The sequence below is a fragment of the Camellia sinensis genome, chromosome 5, assembly GCF_055761805.1.
Source record: "Camellia sinensis isolate YWXY chromosome 5, ASM5576180v1, whole genome shotgun sequence".
In the NCBI taxonomy this organism is placed as follows: domain Eukaryota; kingdom Viridiplantae; phylum Streptophyta; class Magnoliopsida; order Ericales; family Theaceae; genus Camellia; species Camellia sinensis.
Genome location: NC_138965.1, coordinates 132,062,967 through 132,082,310, shown reverse-complemented (window position 1 = coordinate 132,082,310; position 19,344 = coordinate 132,062,967). Strand labels below are relative to the sequence as shown.

The window sequence follows — 19,344 nt, the reverse complement described above, 5'->3', positions numbered from 1 at the left end:
TGAACTGAATTGTTTACTGAACTGGTATTACTGAATGAATGTATGTCCTTTATTTCTGAACTATACTGTGGCATCCTTAGTACCTACGGTTTACTTTACTGTTACTGTTACAGAGATCTCTGTCGGTTCCCTCGTGGAGCCACTACTGTTTACTGACTGATGGCCATCATTACTGTTCGGTCTTTTAAGACCTACTGTTACTGTTATGCTAATGGATGTACCACATATGACTGTTTACTGTACTGAACAACTGGAATACTGATTGAATTGAACTGTTTTCATTACTGTAAGGACATTCATTCTAAACCCCTTTACGCATTATGTTATTCACTGGGCTTTAGCTCACTGCTTATATATATATGTAGGTGTACAGGCACCAGATCGGAGCTAGGAGCGTCAGGGTAACTCCAGTTTTGTCAAGCCAGCCTTCGTGCCTCACTGCGAGGTTCCGAGCCTATCTGCTAAGGCTTAGGGGCGTTTTAAGAATTCCCCCTTCCGTACTGTTTCACTGTTTTGTATAGACTGACTGTTCACTGTACCGCTATCTAGGGTTGAGTCCCTAGTTTGAATGAATGTAAATATTGTGCATACTGTTCTGTACTGTTTATGTATGAATGCATGAAAAATCTTTTTGGCATACAGACTGTCACAGCTCATTGGACATTGTTTAATTACTGTATTGGTTTCCGCCAGGCCCTGTACTCTGTTTTACTGTATTACTGTTCTGCAGGCCTTCGGTAATCTCAGATTACTGGCCGGTTACGGTGCTAAACCCATAGGGCCGGGTTTGGGTCGTGACAACGTGGTTATGTTTCCCGTGTGTTGTACCAATAAGTTCAATGTGAAAATATGTTGTGTACTAGTGTGTGTCTTGTAGTATGGTATTTCATTTCGTAATGTTTGTGATTTATCTTGGACACGCCATAATATGCTTAGCGTGTGATGTGGTATATTGTGATGTTTCCCAAAAAACAGCAAACTTGATTCCCACATTATAAGAGAACAACATCAGCAATTAAAACCCATCCACCGTATATTACTCTACAAAAATAAAAAAACACAAAAATGAAAATGTAAAATGTTATCCTCTGAATTATTACACACAAATGAGTAAAAAAGAATCCACAAAATCATAACAACTGCAATTATGTAAACTCCACCCATGCCAAATCAAAGGAAAATATTCCTTACCAATTAAATAGGACCAAATGATTCATAAAAAAAAATACAAGACTAAATGGATCATTATTCCTTAATTTAGGATTTAATGGTAATTTCTCCTATTTTTATACTACATTTTATTTGCCAGATAATGTGACATATTCATAATCATTTATATAGTTACTATATTTTGTTTATCCCGTGATTAGAACATGCATTCGTTACACATACAACTAAGGATTATCAATCCAAATTTTTGTACTAATTTGCTTATCAAATTTTGTCAAAATCTTTAAAAAGGTTGATCAAAGATTTAACAAAAAAAAAAAAAAAATAGTAAAATTTGACAAACAGGACCTTAAAAAAGCTCAAGATTGAAATAGACCTGTACGAGAACACAAGGCTCACCCAAAGTTGAAACTGAACCTCTAACGAGCGAATAACAATGAACACAACAACACTCTCAGCATCAAAACAATCAAATCTACTCCGTCTCGTAAAACCCAACTCCTCCACCACTCTCCCATCTCTCCTCCTCCGCCATCTCTCCTCCTCCGCCACCGACCCACCACCACCGGAACCACCACCACCACTTCCCAACTCCACACTCACAACCCAGATACTGAATCTCCTTCAAACCCACGAAATCGATTGGAACAACAACAACGATGAGCTTCGACAACTCCTCTTCTCCTCCACTGACTCTCCCCACTCCTTCTCTCTCTACAAAATCACCCGTAGTTTGGGCACCGCCACAAAAGCTCTCAATTTCTTCGAATTCTTTCGAACCCAATCGCCATCGCCACCAGACCCTTCTTCTCTCTCTTCTTCATTCCAGGCCATCTTCGAGCTCGCTAGTCAACAACCCAATCCACCCACCAAGCTCTCTGAACTTCTCACCATTTCGAAAGATCACAACATTCCTCTTAATTTCAGCTCCGCAACCCTCCTCATCCGATGCTTCGCCCGAGCCGGACTGGTCGAGAAATCGGTTCTTATCTTCAAAGAACTCGACCCAGATTTGAAAAACACACATATAAGTAATTTAATTGTGGATATTCTTTTGAGAGCTGGGCGGGTTGACGATGCATTCCAAGTGTTTGATGAAATGCTCAAGCCTGATTCGGAGTCTCCACCCAATGAAATTACTGTTAACATTGCTATGGCTGGGTTATTGTGGAGGGATAGGACTGGGAGGAGTGTGAGTGATGAGGAAATTATTGGGTTGGTTTCAAAATTCGGCGAATGTGGTGTTTTTCCTAGTGTGGTGAGGCTTACCCAATTAATCACCAAGCTTTGTAGGACTGGGAAGAGTGATCGTGCTTGGGATGTTATACATAATGTGATGAAATTGGGTGGTGATGTTCAAGCTCCGTCGTGTAATGCCCTTTTGGCAGGGTTGGGTAGACAACAGAATTTTCAGAAAATGAACAAACTTTTGGCGGAGATGAAGGAAAATGGTATTCAGCCTGACATTATAACGTTTGGAATTCTTGTTAATCATTTGTGTAAGTTTCGTAGGGTTGATGAGGCATTGGAGGTGTTTGAGAAGATGAGTGGAGAACGTGAAAGTGATGATGGGTTTTCGGTTAAACCTGATACAATTCTCTACAATACTCTGATTGATGGACTCTGCAAAGTGGGGAGGCAAGAACAGGGCTTGGGTTTGTTGGAGAAGATGAAATTGGAGCAAGGATGTGCACCTACTACTGCTACCTATAATTGTTTGATTGATGGGTTTTGCAAATCTGGTGAAATTGGGAGGGCACACGAGCTTTTTGATCAGATGAACAAGGAGGGAGTACCACCAAATGTGATTACCCTCAACACTTTGGTTGATGGAATGTGTAAGCACGGACGAATCAATAGTGCAATGGAGTTCTTTAATGAAATGCAAGGGAAAGGACTGAAAGGGAATGCTGTTACTTACACCGCCTTGATTAATGCTTTTTGCAATGCCAACAATATCGACAAGGCAATGCAATTGTTCAATGAAATGTCAAAAGCCGAATGTTCACCCGATGCAATCGTGTACTACACCTTGATATCGGGTCTGACTCAGGCTGGAAAATTGGATGATGCAAGCTTTGTTGCGACAGTTATGAAAAAAGCGGGTTTCTGTTTGGATATTATGAGCTACAATATTCTGATTGGTGGGTTTTGCAGTAAAAATAAATTGGATAAAGCTTATGAGATGCTAAAGGAGATGGAACAAGCTGGAGTGAAGCCCGATGGCATCACATACAATTCATTGATTTCATATTTCAGCAAAAATGGCGATTTCATGACTGCCCATAGAGTGATGAGGGAGATGATCAGTGACGGGCTTGTCCCCACTGTTGTTACTTGCGGGGCACTAATTCACGCTTATTGTTTGGTGGGAAAACTTGATGAAGCGATGAAAATCTTTAGGGACATGAATTCTGGTTTGAGGGTTCCTCCAAACACAGTCATATATAATATTCTGGTTGATGCTCTATGCAAGAATAGGAAAGTTGAAGTTGCTCTGTCCCTTATGGATGATATGAAAGATAAAGGGGTGAGACCAAATACCAACACATTCAATGCCATGTTAAAAGGTCTTAAGGAAATCAATTGGTTGCAGAAAGCATTCGAACTTATGGATCAGATGACTGAACATGCCTGTAATCCTGACTATATCACCATGGAAATTCTTATTGATTGGCTCCCTGCTGTCGGTGAAACAGAAAAATTAAGGAGTTTTGTGCAAGGATACGAAGTTTCAGCCTCGACTGCATAGAATGGTAAAATTATTTCAACGTTAGGAACATGTAGATGCTCTGTTCTATTGGCTAATTTTTCTGGGCTACATGGATGAATTTCACACTATGCATACAATTCTGTGGGCTTCATCTTCTCATACAGTGTAAGTCAAGCGTTACAATTACATTGTGATGCAAGTTCTTAAGTTATTTTCATCTGATTTTGTGATTTGCAAATTTAAAATTATGTGATAACTGCCAAGTTAAATTAAAATGATTTTTTTTTTTTTTGGGTGTGACAATAACTAGTAATAGAGTTTACTGCAAGTTTGAGGTTCAGTTTCATCATTTTCTTGATCACTCTTTCATTTTGAGCCTTGTATGGTGCTTAATGATGTCGGATTTATTCACTGAAGTTGTGGGTGGCTCTATGTTTAAGGCCCTACAAAATGATTCTGCATTAGCCTACATTTACATAAATGTACATTAACAGGTTGTTTAATGAAAACTCTCCCTGGAAACAAGTTTTGTGAACTGTAATCCATGGATGAACTATGTTCCTGGAACATTGATCGTTCTGGTGTGTGAAATGGAAATGGAAATGCTAACGCTGTACATCAGATGAAATATGTTAGAGAAATTTTCTTTTAACAATTATCTAATGAAATAGTCTTATTGTCGAATCATGTAAAAATATATTCTTATAAATTTTTTCAAGCTAAAACCCTGCTCTGACTAAATTGTAGTTCACTATGTGAATTTTTTTCCCCTCCCAAGGAAACCTAAGTAGACAATAGGGGAAAAAAAATTGAGTGTTGTGGATCACTAAATTTACTATTTTAAAATGAAAAAGTGTTTTTTAACATGCATTCCAAAACATTAGTCCCTAGGATATTGATTGATTGTTTGGATTGGATAAAAGAAGTTGAGGATATATAACACGTAAAGATGTAATATATATAGGATATGAGATAGATTATATATACTGTAGGGTTAGTGTAGGATATAGCATGAGATTTGAGAGATTATTTTTTATCGTCGGATGAGTTATATCCGATGATGAAGGATAAGCAATATTAGAAGTGGTATTACTTATGAAGCACGAACACCTCTCTGGAGGTCACGTATAGGTATCTGAAACATGTTGGACACGCTGGAAAGAGTTGGATATGTTGGGACACGCTAAGGACACGCAAGGGACACGTTGAGATCAAGCTAGGGACACGCTAAGTACTTTTTTTTTTTTTTTAAATTATAATTTTTAATTTTTTTACCAAAATAGCGTACCTATGGTTGATAAATTTGGTAAAATTAAATATTTGACATAAAACACATATTAAATATTTAAAAATATACATATAATAGAAATATAAAAATGTATGTTTTGAATGTGTCCTCCACGTGTCATGTCTTGAATTTTTTGAAAATTTACGTGTCTGCGAGTCCGTATCCGTATCCGTGTCCGTGCTTTTTAGGGTATTACATATCTCATCCTTTTGGGAATATAATATCTAGACTCCCTTATATCCTGAACCATATATCTTGAACCATACGTGGAAAGAGAGAACACACACACACACACACACACACACACACACAAAATGTAGGCCTTGCCTAATAGAAAATCCGATTAACCTGCATATCCCTTTATATATCTCAATCAAACACAGCCCTAATATTTTCTGGTTACTCTGGGACGACCCAAATCCATGACCAAGTTCTGTGTGTGTGTGCGTGTGCGTGTGCGTGCGCATATGTGTGTGTGTGTGTTCATATTACAAAATGCTTAAGCCTACTGGGCATTTTACTCAATTCAGTTGAAACTTCCACACCTACGATCAACTGGATGAATCATTTTTCTCCTCCATTTATTTAGAACCTTAACATATGTTAGTTAGTGTAAAATTTCTGCAGTTTAGTCTGTTTGGTAATGGTTTTTATAAGTTTTTCAACTGGTTTGTTGGAGTCAACTATTTGGATGGCTTTGCATCAAAAGATATACTGTCAGAATCAGGAACTAGAGCGGTAGGTTGACATTTTCTTGAATATTAGATAGATGTTGGTAAGTGAGAATCATATAATTCCTGCATGGATTGAAAGGAGAATTCAATTTGGGGTCACTATCCAAAATATTGTTATAGACATTTTTGGACGGACTGTATAAGGGGGGATTGTAATCCATCGGACTATTAGTCCTGGTATATATTGTCCCGAGACTATTTGGTTGGACTAAATTTGTATCCTATGTTTGTTTAGTCATGGGATTAGATGTCTAGATTGGACTATTTTTAGTTATCTATTGTTTGCTTGGGATATTATGAAGAAGGATAAATGCTCAAATGACTATTTTATCCTTTTCAATTATTTACTAAGTAATAGCAATATTAAACATAGCTTTAATATTTTAATTATTTTTAGCTAGATTAAATAAAAATGTTTTATTTTATTTTTTGCACAATATTTTAATTATTTTAATTTATTATTTTCAATTAACTTAAATTTATAATTTATATTTTTTATTTAATATATAATTTTAAATTAACGACAATAAAAAATAAATTTATTTAATATATAAATTAAATTTTCAACAACACTAAAAAAATTTAATTTATAAGGCCATAATTTATAATTTATTATTTTTAAATAAATTTAATTTATAATTTTTATTTAATATATAATTTTAAATTAACAACACTAAAAAAATAATTTAACTTAATATCTACATTTAATTTTTTAACAACACTAAAAAAATTTAATTTATAAGGCCATAATTTATAATTTATTATTTTTAATTAAATTAAATTTATAATTTATAATTAAAATTTTTTATTTAATATATAATTTTAAATTAACAACACTAAAAAAATAATTTATAAATGTTCAAAAGACTATTTTATCTTTTTTCTAATTGTTTGTTAAGTAATAGCATGGAGGGTAAAATTGACATTTCACAAAATAATTTCATGAGATACCAATCTCATGGTTTTTATCCCACCATCTTCCATGGGATAGGATAGTCCCATATTTGTGGGACTAATTGTCCGGAGCAAAATTTTTCAAACAAACAATGGACTATTAGTCTGGTGAGACTAATAGTCCAATCCCACACCCTTATTCCTTAAAACAAACATGCTCAGAGTGGGGGTTATAGGCCCTAATGACTCCTGTGATTGAAAAGTACGATCATGGAGCTCCTCTCTTTTCTGTTTATTCCTACGACTCATAATCAAATTTTATGAGGAAACTTGGATAGAGACACTTTTGGCAGTAATGATCTGAGGTCAAATTGTCTGATCGAATCCCCCATTATACCTGTCTTAAGTCACTTTCCTACATGATACATCTAGCCTAATTGTGTGGAGAAGATGAGGTTTAGGAGTGGTAGGCGGGAGTTGGTGACTGAAGATAGTTGTCGATGGTCATAAGATGTGATTTTTAGCAAGAGGTGATTGTTAGCTATAGGAGGTAGTAGTTGAAAGTGGTTGTCAATTGTCGGAGATGGTGGACTAAAGGTGTTTGCCACTAGTAGGAGGGTGGTTGTCGACTGGGAGAGGTGGTGGTTGAAGGTAATTGTTAATAGTTGTGACTAGTGTGGCCAACGGGTGGGAGAAAAATGAAAGAATACATTTTTGTTTTTTGTTTTTTTGAGACAAAGTAAAACTATTTTTTTGAATAAACAGTTTACTAGTTTTGAAAACGAAAATGAACACTGAATAAGTTTTTGTTTATGATTTTTAAATTTTTATAATTATAAATATAAACATTAAATTGTCTAGTATTTTTTGCTTACAAAAGCATAAATTATGTTTTTTTTATGTTGAAAATAAAATAATTTGTTTTTGGTAAACATATTTTCTTAAAAATAAGGGAGGCGTGAAAAAATGAGGAAGTCAAATTGCTTGACAAACAAAGAAAAACATATTTGGGAACATCAAATATTTTTTTTTTTTTTTTGGCCTTTTTGAAATTTTTTGAAACATAAAAATAAAAATGTAAGTAGCAAATGGGGTCTACTTTTTGAAGAAAAACTTGACAATTGAGGAATTTGTTTTTTTAACGAAAAAAATGGAAGCTCTATAGAAGTATCAGAGCTTTCATATTTTTTAATTTTAATGTAATCGATTGACAATCAGATTTAATTCCATTCAAAAAAATGGTCTTCATCGAGATAACAGTAAGGTCTATATTTATTTTATAACAAAGGTCTTACAATAAGAATACAACGCGATCTTTTAAAAAAAATGACATCGCTCAATTATCAAACTCAAATATCTAATATAAAAAAAGAGCCAAACTCCACCGGATTGGACCACCACCCCCGGTGGTAATAGTCGACGAATGGGACAGGCATTTAAGCAATGTAACATTGGAGATAGGAAAATCCCATAGCTGTCATGCAATCAAGATATATGTCACAAGATTCCGATTGAACACAGCCCAAGCAAACAAATTGATTGTAGTATATATATTTTTAATTAATCACTATCTTTAACTCAAAAATAAATAAATGATCACAATAATGTACACACGTCATCATCATTCACAATTTACTACACATTTGCATAGTCTTAGACGTAGACAGGGAATAAATTACAAACTAATTGATTGTAGTACAATATAATTTTAATTAATCAGAATCTTTAACTCAAAAATAAATAATAATAATATTTGATAGTTCGAATTTTCATAATCTGAATAGCTCGAATGTCTTAAAACGACGTCATTTTGGAAATAAAACAACGTTGTTTTGATACATTCAAACTATTCGAATTACATAAATTTGAATTACCAAATATTTTTTAATAAATAAATGATCGAGATACACACGCCATTGTCATTCACATTTTACTACACATTTGCAAAGTTTTAGATGTAGACAGGGAATAAATTACAATTTCATGGTAAGTTCTTAAAATAATTACAAATTTATAAAATAAATTAAAATTTTACCCCCTGTAATTTTTTTTTTTCAAACTTACATTGTATTGTTATTTCCCGTAAAATATTTATTACCTCCATAGAAGGAATAAAAGAACAGATTTTTTAGATTATATGTTTACAAGATTTTTATACAAAATTTAAAATAAGAATAATATGATAATATTATCATATTATTTGAGAAATTATGAAGACAATAATAAATGTTTTCATTATAAATGAAATAATTACAAAATGTTACAACATTTTATATAAAAATTTTGTACTCCATAAATTATATTTGTATGTTATTTCTCTTTTTCTTAACAGATGGCTTTAACGGGCATTTTTTAGACTCTGATTTTTTTAATCATGTTTTATGTATAAACTTATATTAATGATTTAAAGGTGGTTTAAAGGAAAATATCATTTCAATGGAATTTGAGAGAAATAATTGCATATTAGTGAAAAACTTTATAACAGTAAGAAAATAAATTTATAAACTTTTCTATCAAATTGAGATTATTTTATGAAATTTCCACTAAAATGTTATTTTCCCTGATTTTAATCCTGAAATCAACTAATTGATTGTGTTTTCAAATTTAAACTATCATTATATATAACATTAAATTAAATCAATACAATTATGACACATTGCTAATTTAAAAAAAAAATTAAAGCGTGTGATAGAATTAACCAATCTTATTTTACCATTTTTTTTACCGATCATGCCTTATTCAGTTTTTTAAATTTTATTATTAAATGACATCAATTATTATTAAAAAAAAATTTATACATTTGCTAACATGATCCAAAGAGAAATTAAACATGATTGTTAAAACTAAAATCAATATAATTATTATACAATGCACCTACAAACATTGGAATAAACCTTTCTTTTTTTCATCTACTACAAGACTCTGTTTCTCTCACTATGATGATGATGGAATACAGAACCAAAACCACATTGTAATTGCAAAGATTCTCTCTCTTCTCTCTCTCTCTCTTTCACATACAAAAAGAAACATAGAAATAGAGTGAATGTGAAGCAAAGCATCATTCACACCCATTTCACTTTTCCGGCGACTCAGCCACCGCCGGCGGCGGTGGTCGCCGCCTTGTTGACCAGCCACGGAAAAGTCAAACTCGCCGGAAAATCATCTGGGTAGCAATCACCGGTGAGTTCTTCCAAACCCTCGAAGAAATCATCAGTGATTACCATATCAGAGACCCCAAACTCATCATCTTCATCTTCTCTCTCTTCCATCTTTTCAGTCACTGGAGAGAGGCTCGCGGCCGGAGAAACCGGAGGGGAGGAGGAAGAAGAGGGTTTGGTTGCGTCACCGGCTGTGACGGTTTGAGGGGTGACCGGCTTCTGACGTGTACTTCCGGCGAGTGAGTTCCGGTGAGTCGGCATAGGGTGGTTGTGCTCGCCGGTGTAGGTGAGGATGAACATTCCCGGGTCGGATCTGTTTCGCTCCACTTGTTTTCGGGCCGAACAACCTTTTGAAGTACTACATCTGTAATATCCTCTGTAAAAAAAACAAAAAACAAAAACAAGAAAACAAGCTTGTTTATAAGCCTCAAGACATAAATAATTTTGTTTTTGTTTTTGTTTTTGTTTTTTAAAAGCAATAATTTAATGAAAAAGCACAAGAACTATTTTCACAACATCTTTCTTGCTTTTAAGATCCAAAACCAATGCAATTTTTGCTTTCAAAAGCAAAGGAAGTACATCAAAAATGTCAAGCAATGCAATTTTTTTTTTTTTTTTTTGCCTTTGAAAGCAAAAATTGAAGCATACTTTTGATATCCCAAAGCAAGAGAGTGAAATTACATTGAAAATGCACAAGGAAGTGGTTAAAAAACTGAAAACCCACCTTGGATATGGAGAGCCTTTGATGGGTTTTTGCCCATATTTCCTCCAAGACCACGTGTCAGAAGATAACCCCTCAGCTGGTACTTGACAAACCCTCTTCGACTGGTTCTTCCTGTGAAAAAACAAAAACAAACCCATCATCAAAATGAGAACAGTTTTTACCAAATGGGTATCTCCCAAAAACAATAACAAACAGACAAAAACAAAAATTAACTCAAGCTAGCTCAGCTAGTTAAAACTGCCAAATATTGGGCAAAACTTCCAATTTATTAAAATAAAATAAAAACAAAAAGCAAAAACAGAGATGGGTATGCGCCAAATTGTTTTATGTTTTCATCCCAAAAAAAAAAGAAAAGAAAAAAAGTTAGTTTTTTTTCTTGAAAGATAATTTTTGGAAACAATTTGGCGAGTAATTTTTTTTTTGTCTAACCAAAAACAAAAACAAAAACACAATCAAACAAAGTTGAATCTGTGTAGTATTAGAAACAACAAAAATCAAGATGAATTTACCTTCTTTTAGACCTTGGGGTATGTGAAGTAGTAGTAGAACTAACAGAGGTACAACTAGTTCTAGCACCAGAAACACTCTGTTTTAGCTTTTGTTTTTCTTCTTGTAGTTGTTGCTGTTGTGGTGGTGCTGGTAGATCTCGCAATCCTCCAAGAACAGAGAGGGGAGAGATCGGTGTATTTTGAGGAGATAGAAGAGTTTGTGATTTGGGAAAGAAGGGTTTAAACACATCATGTAAGTCTATACCATTCTCAGCAATTCTTGATTCAAATGGATCTGGAAAGAATATAAACTGATCATCACCATCATTAGCTCGTGGTTGATAGCTGCAAGAAGAAGTGGTGGTCGCTGTTGTTGTTGTGGTGGTGGTGGTGGTGGTGGAGGAAGTGGTGGCGCAGCCTCTGACCACGGCGTGGAGATCCCAATCGTCTTCCATTCTCTACTTTGAGCTCTAGAGAGAGAAGGGGACAGAGGATGGCGCTGACTTTTTGAGATGAGAGAGAGAGAGAGAGATGGGAATGAGTGGAGGGCAATAATTATTTATAGAGGGGGAGAAAGAGAGAGAGAGAGAGAGAGCGGAGAGTTGGCATTATCAACGACGCTTATCTTTTTCCTTTGTTTTTTTTTTTAAAAAAAAATTGTTTTTTTAATGTCTCTCTAGAACTTTGTGCTTTTGATTTTTGGGGGTTGACAAATGAAAATGTCAAAGGGGGTGGTGGGCACAGCCATAAAAAGTCCACACGGTGTGTTTGTGTTTCTCTCTCTCTCTCTAAAAATAAAACTATATATTATTATGTATGTATGTCTCTCTCCCTCTCTAAATGTAATGGCGACTCGTGAGTTGCTTTACCACTTACCGACAAAAAGAAAAACGGGATAGGAAAAAAGTGGGGGAGGGGGGGTGGGGAGAGAGAGAAACGAGACGCTTCGTCTCATGACACTTGGAGTGATTGGAGGGTGTGAATAGACGCAAACCTCGCGCGCGTGCTTTTTGCGTCATGTTTCACACACAAATAAATTAGGGAATATTAGGATTCGTTTGGGAAAAAAAAAATTCTGATTTTTTAGTTTTTTTTTTTTTGGGTGACTAATCTAACTAATTTAGTTTTGTTTGAAAGAAGTTTTTTGATTTTTTTTTTTTGTAAAATAAAAAAATAAAATGATTATAATTTTGATGTAACATTTTATTTTATTAACTTATTTAGTTTATTTTGTCATTTTTTTTTTTGGCACTTTTTTAATCCTAACTTACTTACCAAACCGCAACTAAAAAAAACAATTTCATTTTATCCACCAAAAATCAAGACATTCAAATTGCCCGAATGAGATGGAGAGTGTTGCTGGTGCATTTTGCCCAGTTGCTCCAAAAATACATAGTCTTCATGCGCTAAAAAAAAAAAAAAAAGCATTGAATCAAAAAAGTTGCTACCTCTCTCTTACTCGACCTCGCTATTTCTCTATCACCAATAGGCAAATTTGTTTCTCTTTCTCACCAACGACTAGGGCTGCAAACAAGTCGAACTCGAGCTCGAGCTCGAACTTGGTTCGTTAAGTAATTGAGCTCGATTGAGCTCAATAATTTTTTTTTAATATTATTTATATTATTTAAATAAAAATATTATTAATATTATTTAATATATAAATAATATATTTTAACTATTATATATATATTATATAATTTAAATAAAGACAAATGAGCCGAGTTTATTTGAGCTCAAGTTCGGCTCGTTAACTCAACAAGCTGAGTTGAGCTTGTTCATGAACAGTTCGGTTCATTTGCAGCTCTATTGACGACCACTGATCACCACTCTCTCTCTCTCTCTCTCTCTCTCTCTCTCTCTCTCTCTCTCTCTCTCAACTCAAAGATTTCTAGGTCTAACTCTGTTGTGGGTATTTCAAGGATGAATTTATTTCTTAACCGTCGAATTTGTTTCTTTGACAATTTCAGGGAAGATTTCAAGACAAATTTGGCACAAAAAAAAGGGAGAATCACTCTACATCTTCTTGTAGAAAAATTCAAGCATGTAATAGTAAGTTCACAAATCCACTTGTTGTAAATTGGTGTGGTCTTCATTTAATTAGTTGAGTTTTCCTAATGCCTTTCCCATTTCATTGGATATATATGTGATACAATAAATTCCGCAAATTGTAGCTTCTTGTAATTTAGGAAATATGTTGATTTGGTTTGATGAGTGTAAGAGGAGCTAATTTAAGCCCACTAAATTATTTAGGCCCAATAGCCCAAGATTAGTGGGCCCGAATTTATCGCAAGTCCAAGATTGGTGGGCTTGGATTTATCGCCGTCAAACGGGCTGAATGGCTCTAAGCCTCGAAAGGGTTCGGATCCACGAACCTAGAGACTTACTCGGGCCCGGACTCGAAAGGGTGTTGAACAAGCCTAGAGATCCGAGGCACTCGGACTCGAAAGGATTCGGACCTACGAATCTAGAGATCCGAAGCACTTGGCTTCGAACGGATTCAGATGCAATCTAGAAGCCGCTCCGTTAATGAGTCCCAGAACACTTGCGGGCTCGGAACTTTCCGGGATCTACGCACCAGAACCATGGGCGTAATGGAGTTCGAACAAAGGACCCGATCCCGAGGACGGTGAGTGGAGATAAATTCACTCTTCGGTTAAACTAGCCTATACCCGGGTCGAGGTGGCACGACCCCGGGGGGTCCATGAGACTCGGCAATATTTTTGCGGCAGGACGTCCTCTGGGACTACCCCTGACCCTTTGGGATGATTGGGGATCATTGGTTAGGTGTGGCTAAGAAGAAGGGTTCGCCGAGGGAGTAATCTCCTCTTCGGGGTTTTCTCATCCTCGGAGAAGTCACCTCCTCGGAGAGGTCACCTCCTCGGACAAGGTGGTTAGAGAGAATATCCCCCATGTGCCTTGCACATGGGCTCCATCCTACATCATAAGGTGCCTATAAATAGCACCCACCCATAGCTTTACAAGGGATGGATTTTGGAGATTTTTAACTCTCGGGAAAGAATTAATTTCCCTTCTCCATTATCAACCTTGAGAGTGAAAGTGGGAGATCAATGGGAGAGCCTTGCCATTATTCTATTCTCTAGCCATTTTGCCTTCTTCTTCACCCAATCTCTTATCTCCATCATCTCCTTTGTTGTTGTGTTCCTAAGTTGAGATTATTGAAGAATCTAAGCCTCTCATCATATTCTAGAGAATTCGATCTTCGAATTTTCCAACTCCTTTCTTGAACCCTCTCCTACAATGAGGTTGAAGTAACCAATCTTTGGCGTTGATTTTAGAGAGAGAGAGAGAGAGAGAGATGAAACTACCAGCTTTAGAAGGAGAAGAAGAGGGCTTTCGATGTGTGGTGAGGAGGCACCAGATTGATGAAGACAATGCAGCGAGAAGGGCTCTGGTAGTTTGAGAAGACGATGTGGTGATGAAATGAAGCTGATTGAGAAAAAAAACGAAGAGAAGAGAGAAAGGGTTTGTTGCGTTTGAGAAGAAGAGATAAGAGAGGTTTTGAGCGTTTCAGAGATATGAGGTGGCTTGTTAGGGTTTTGACAATATATATATATATATATATATATAAGAAGGGTATTTTGATTTTTTTTATATCAATTTGTACTTATAAACAAAACATTTTTATGCCTAAACCTTTGGTTAAAAAAAATTTAATTTTTAACTTTTAACCTGAGCTCCTTATAATTTTTTATTTTATTTTATTTTTTTATGTCTTGAAACACACATGTTAACCGGATCCCTTAAAAAATATTATCAACATTTTTATCTTATAAAACTTAAAATTATTATATTAATATAGTTTAGAAGAGTGATACTAGCAAAGCCACAAAATGAAATAATGGGTTCAGACTCGCATTAGCCAACAGTAATTCTAATATCGTCGATCAGAGATCATCAAACTTGGATCCAATTTCAACGGTTCACCGTCTCGCGTGAGTTTCGCTCTCTCGTTTGCAGGTGTGGAAGTCAAACTAATTACCCACGGCTTTGCTCTCAAATGGCGGCAATATTGCCACCACAATGATTTAGATCATTAAAAAATATACTATTAATAATATTAATGTATTAGAAATGACAATAAAAAAATAAAAATAATAATAAAAAGAACAAGGCATAGAAAGTGGGCAAGAGCCAACTGTCACACCATTAGTACTCCTCTTAATACTCTCTTTTTAATACTCTCAAACATTTTTCATATTGCCAACTCCACCCTCTTACACACGTGACCTGGACGTGCAAACAAGCACTTTCATGTCACAATGCAAAAGTTTTTTTTTTTACTATTTTAATTATAAAAAAATAAAATAAATTAAAAACATTAAGAAGATAAAATTCCAAACCAAACCAAACCAAGCCTTAAAATCCCATCAAATGGGGTCGGCTACATGAATCATTCTTCTCCACGCGGCCCTATCAAAGGCCATTTCATTAGTCAAATTAAGTAGATTCATATCTCTATTTATAACGCTAGTCAACGTTAATCTAGGCCTACCCCGTCCCCTAACACTTCCATCTACCGTTACAGCATCGCATCTCTTCACTACTGCCTCTGTTGGTCTCCGTTGAATATGACCAAACCATCTCAAACGATTCTCTCTCAACTTATCTTCTATCAGTGCTACTCCTACCCATTCCCGAATAGACTTATTCCTAATCCTGTCCTGTCTAGTCTTACTACACATTCACCTTAGCATCCTCATCTCAGCCACACTCATCTTATCTACATGATGTTTCTTAGTTGCCCAACACTCCGTCTCATACAACATAGCTGGTCTAATAGCCGTTCTATAAAACTTACCTTTTAGTCTAGTGGGTATTCGTTTATCGCACAATACCCCAGACGCACTTCTCCACTTATACCATCCCGCCTTAATCCTATGGGCCACATCTGCATCAATCTCTCCAACTGTTGTGATAATCGACCTTAAATAACGAAAATGTTCACTCTTAGGTAGTTCTTGGTTCTCAATCTTCAATTCTCCTCTGCTTTCATTGTTCCTGTTACTAAATTTACACTCCATGTACTCTGTCTTAGTTCTGCTTATCCGAAATCCTTTAGATTCAAGAGCTTTTCTCTAAATCTCCAACTTTGTGTTAAACTCCTTCTCTAGTCTCATCTACTAACACAATATCGTCTGCAAAAAGCATACACCATGGCACGTCACCCTGAATATTTATCGTCAACTCGTCAATAACTAAAGCAAAAAGATAAGGACTTAAGGTAGATCCTTGGTGTAACCCTACAGTGATAGGAAATTCATTTGTTTCTCTAGCTGGCGATCTAATGGTGGTCACCACCCCTTTATACATGTCCCTAATCATGTCAATGTAGCCTTTTGTCACCCCTTTCTTCTCTAACGCCCACCATATTATATCTCGGGACACTCTGTCATATGCTTTCTCAAGGTCGATAAACACCATATGAATGTCTCTTTTCTTTTCTTTATACTTTTCTATTACTCTCCTCAAAAGATAGATCACTTCCATTGTTGACCTACCAGGCATAAACCCAAATCATTAAGAAGATAAAATATTATATTTAAATTATAATTATTTTATTTTATTTTTTTCTCACAAAAATAAAAAAAGGTTAAAAAGTCTATCACAAATAAGATTTTTTAATCCTAAACTAAAATCGTTAAAAAGACAAAAAAAATTAACGAGTTGTTTGGCAATGACTTTTTTTTTAGTTAGTTTTTTGATTTTTTTGATTCTTTTAACTTGTGACTTTTTTTTATTTATTTAGTTTTCTTATTTAATTTTTTTGACTTTTTTTTTATTTTTTGTGATTATTTAATCAAAAATCAAAACTAAACCCAAATCAAACCGGGGACTAAGGCCAAGTTTGGGAAGATCCAAAAAAGTCAAAAAGTCAAAAAGTTACTCAAAAAGCTAAAAAGTTAACACTATTCACCAAAAGTCAACAATTACGGCTGCACAACTCCCAATTCAAATTTTTCCCTACAAATCAATTTTTACAATTTTTTATTATACATTTTTCAATAAAAAGTCAAAAAGTTAACCCATACATCCATATTTTCAACCTCAATTTTTTAGTCCAAAAAGACAAAAAGTACACTTTTTTAGTCTTCCCAAACTTGGCCTAAAAAACTTATCCGCGTCCCAGACGAAAGTTTAGAAAAAATAATGCTAGTAACGCAAAAATCAAAACAATATTCTTTCACCCGGGCGCTAATTTTATTTTGTGGATTTCATTATGGGCGAACAAAATGAAATTTTAAATGGTTCATTTTGTAAGTTTTACAGTAAAAATCTTCTGTGTAAAGATAAACTTCATTGAATTTTTTTTAATAAAATGGATTATTTAAATTTAAATTCATAATTACCATCTATTTTAAAAAATAAATATAATTTGTTCATGTGTCTAATAATATCTAATGAAAATAATTTTTTGCACAACTCATCTTTTTTTTTAGATAAATTACAAATACACCCCTTGAAATTTGTTTAAAGTATAGATTGCCCCTTGTGATTTAGAAAATTACAAATATTCGTTGTCAAATTTTTTTATTTAATAGAATTAACTAAAAAAATGAAATTCATAATTGCTCTCTTATATAATAATGAAGTTACCTAAATTATTAATTAAAATATATTTGTAACATCATTAAAAATTGTTAATAGACTTGATGATTTATTAATTAAAAAGGCAATTTATTATGAAATCAGAAACTTCAAGGGATGGAATGTAGTTTTCAAAACTACAGAGAGCGATTCGTATTTTACTCAAACGTCAAGGGGTGTATTTGTAATTTTTTTTTCTTTTTTTTTCCGATCAATAAAAATTTCCTTTAAGGTAAGTCAAATGACACTTACAGAGGGAACCATTCCAACAACATACAAGATTACACCTAACAAAGTAAAAATACTGAAAATAAAGCCCTAAAGAGAAGTTATGAATAAATCAAGACACAAAACCTGTACTACAAAACAAACGTCAATCATAAAAGTTCGACAATAGGGCAAATCTAAGATAAAAACGTAGGCTACATCTACAGAGAAAGTAAGCTACAATCACACCACCAATGGAACCCTAGCCACACAACCAAACACTAAAAAAATAAAAAGACAAGAAGCCAAAAAAAAAAAAACATAAACTTCAATTTCAAAGGTGGCGGTAGAGAGACGGCAAAATCGACAGCCGAATGCAAATTTGGTGGAGATGAAGAGATGGTAAAGCAATGGAGGCAAATTTGGTGTGGGTAAAGGTTGTGGAGGCAGGAATGTGCAGATCTAAAGGGTGGTGGCATATTCTGTGAGGGTAAGGTGGTGAAGGTGTCGGAATGAGGCGGAAGATGAGGAAGAAGGCAAATCCAATAAAGGAACACCTTACAAAAAGGGAGAGGGTTAGAAAAACAAAACTTCCAAAGTTATTTAAGCAAAAAGCAAAGAAAAATGAAGAAGAAAATGGAGATAGAAGGAGGGGAGAGGAGGCGAGAGTCGAAGCCTCCTCCCCCATCCCAAGTGGTGCACCAAAACCTAAAAATTGAAAAAGTAGAAAAAGGGAAAGAGGCTCTGATATTTGAGAGAGAGAGAGAGAGAGAAAAATCTATTGCACAACTCATCTTTACTATTGGGTTTATGAGTCACGAAATAGAGTATAGAGGAGTATGAAGAATATTGATATGTAGGAGAACCATTCTTCGAAATATTTTAGGGAAATTACCATTCAATGATAATTTCAAAAACTTATTACAATTTATAATAAAAAAAAGAGTTATAATTATAATTATTAATATTTATAAATTTACTAATTATTTATAATTATTTTTTAAAATTACACTAAACTGAAATTTTTTTAATATTTAACTAGCAATAATAATGTTACCATGACCAAATAGTCAGTACATGTTGAATATGTTGACATGTGACAAATGCATAGCATAAACTATAACAATGATACTGATAAAATATCATATCATATGGTATTTAAAATTTAATAATTAATTTAACTATTGTAGTATTACTGTTTAACTAAAGTTTGTTTTTGAAAGCTCTCAAGTGATTTATGCAAATGATTAAAATGCATAATGAGTGTAATTAATTCCAGCTTCACAACGTCAAATATGGGGAATTTGAATCTTAAACAACGCCTATTTGTTCCTTTTTTAGAAGGTATTCGGTGCTCCTTGG

General features: G+C 34.4%; 2 protein-coding genes across 2 annotated transcripts; one reads left to right on the top strand and one right to left on the bottom strand.

The window, feature by feature from the left end:
- The first annotated feature begins 1,444 nt into the window (after positions 1-1,444).
- Positions 1,445-4,232, top strand: LOC114261862 (Pentatricopeptide repeat (PPR) superfamily protein). The gene has a single exon (XM_028202175.2). The coding sequence runs from the start codon at positions 1,607-1,609 to the stop codon at positions 3,920-3,922; it is 2,316 nt and encodes a 771-aa protein (XP_028057976.2). The 5' UTR covers positions 1,445-1,606; the 3' UTR covers positions 3,923-4,232.
- Positions 4,233-9,803: 5,571 nt separating this feature from the next.
- Positions 9,804-11,788, bottom strand: WRKY22 (WRKY family transcription factor). Its single transcript, XM_028202174.2, has 3 exons — positions 11,191-11,788; positions 10,682-10,792; positions 9,804-10,333 (listed from the first exon to the last, which is right to left on the bottom strand). The coding sequence occupies exons 1-3, from the start codon at positions 11,622-11,624 to the stop codon at positions 9,889-9,891; spliced, it is 990 nt and encodes a 329-aa protein (XP_028057975.2). The 5' UTR covers positions 11,625-11,788; the 3' UTR covers positions 9,804-9,888.
- Positions 11,789-19,344: the final 7,556 nt, after the last annotated feature.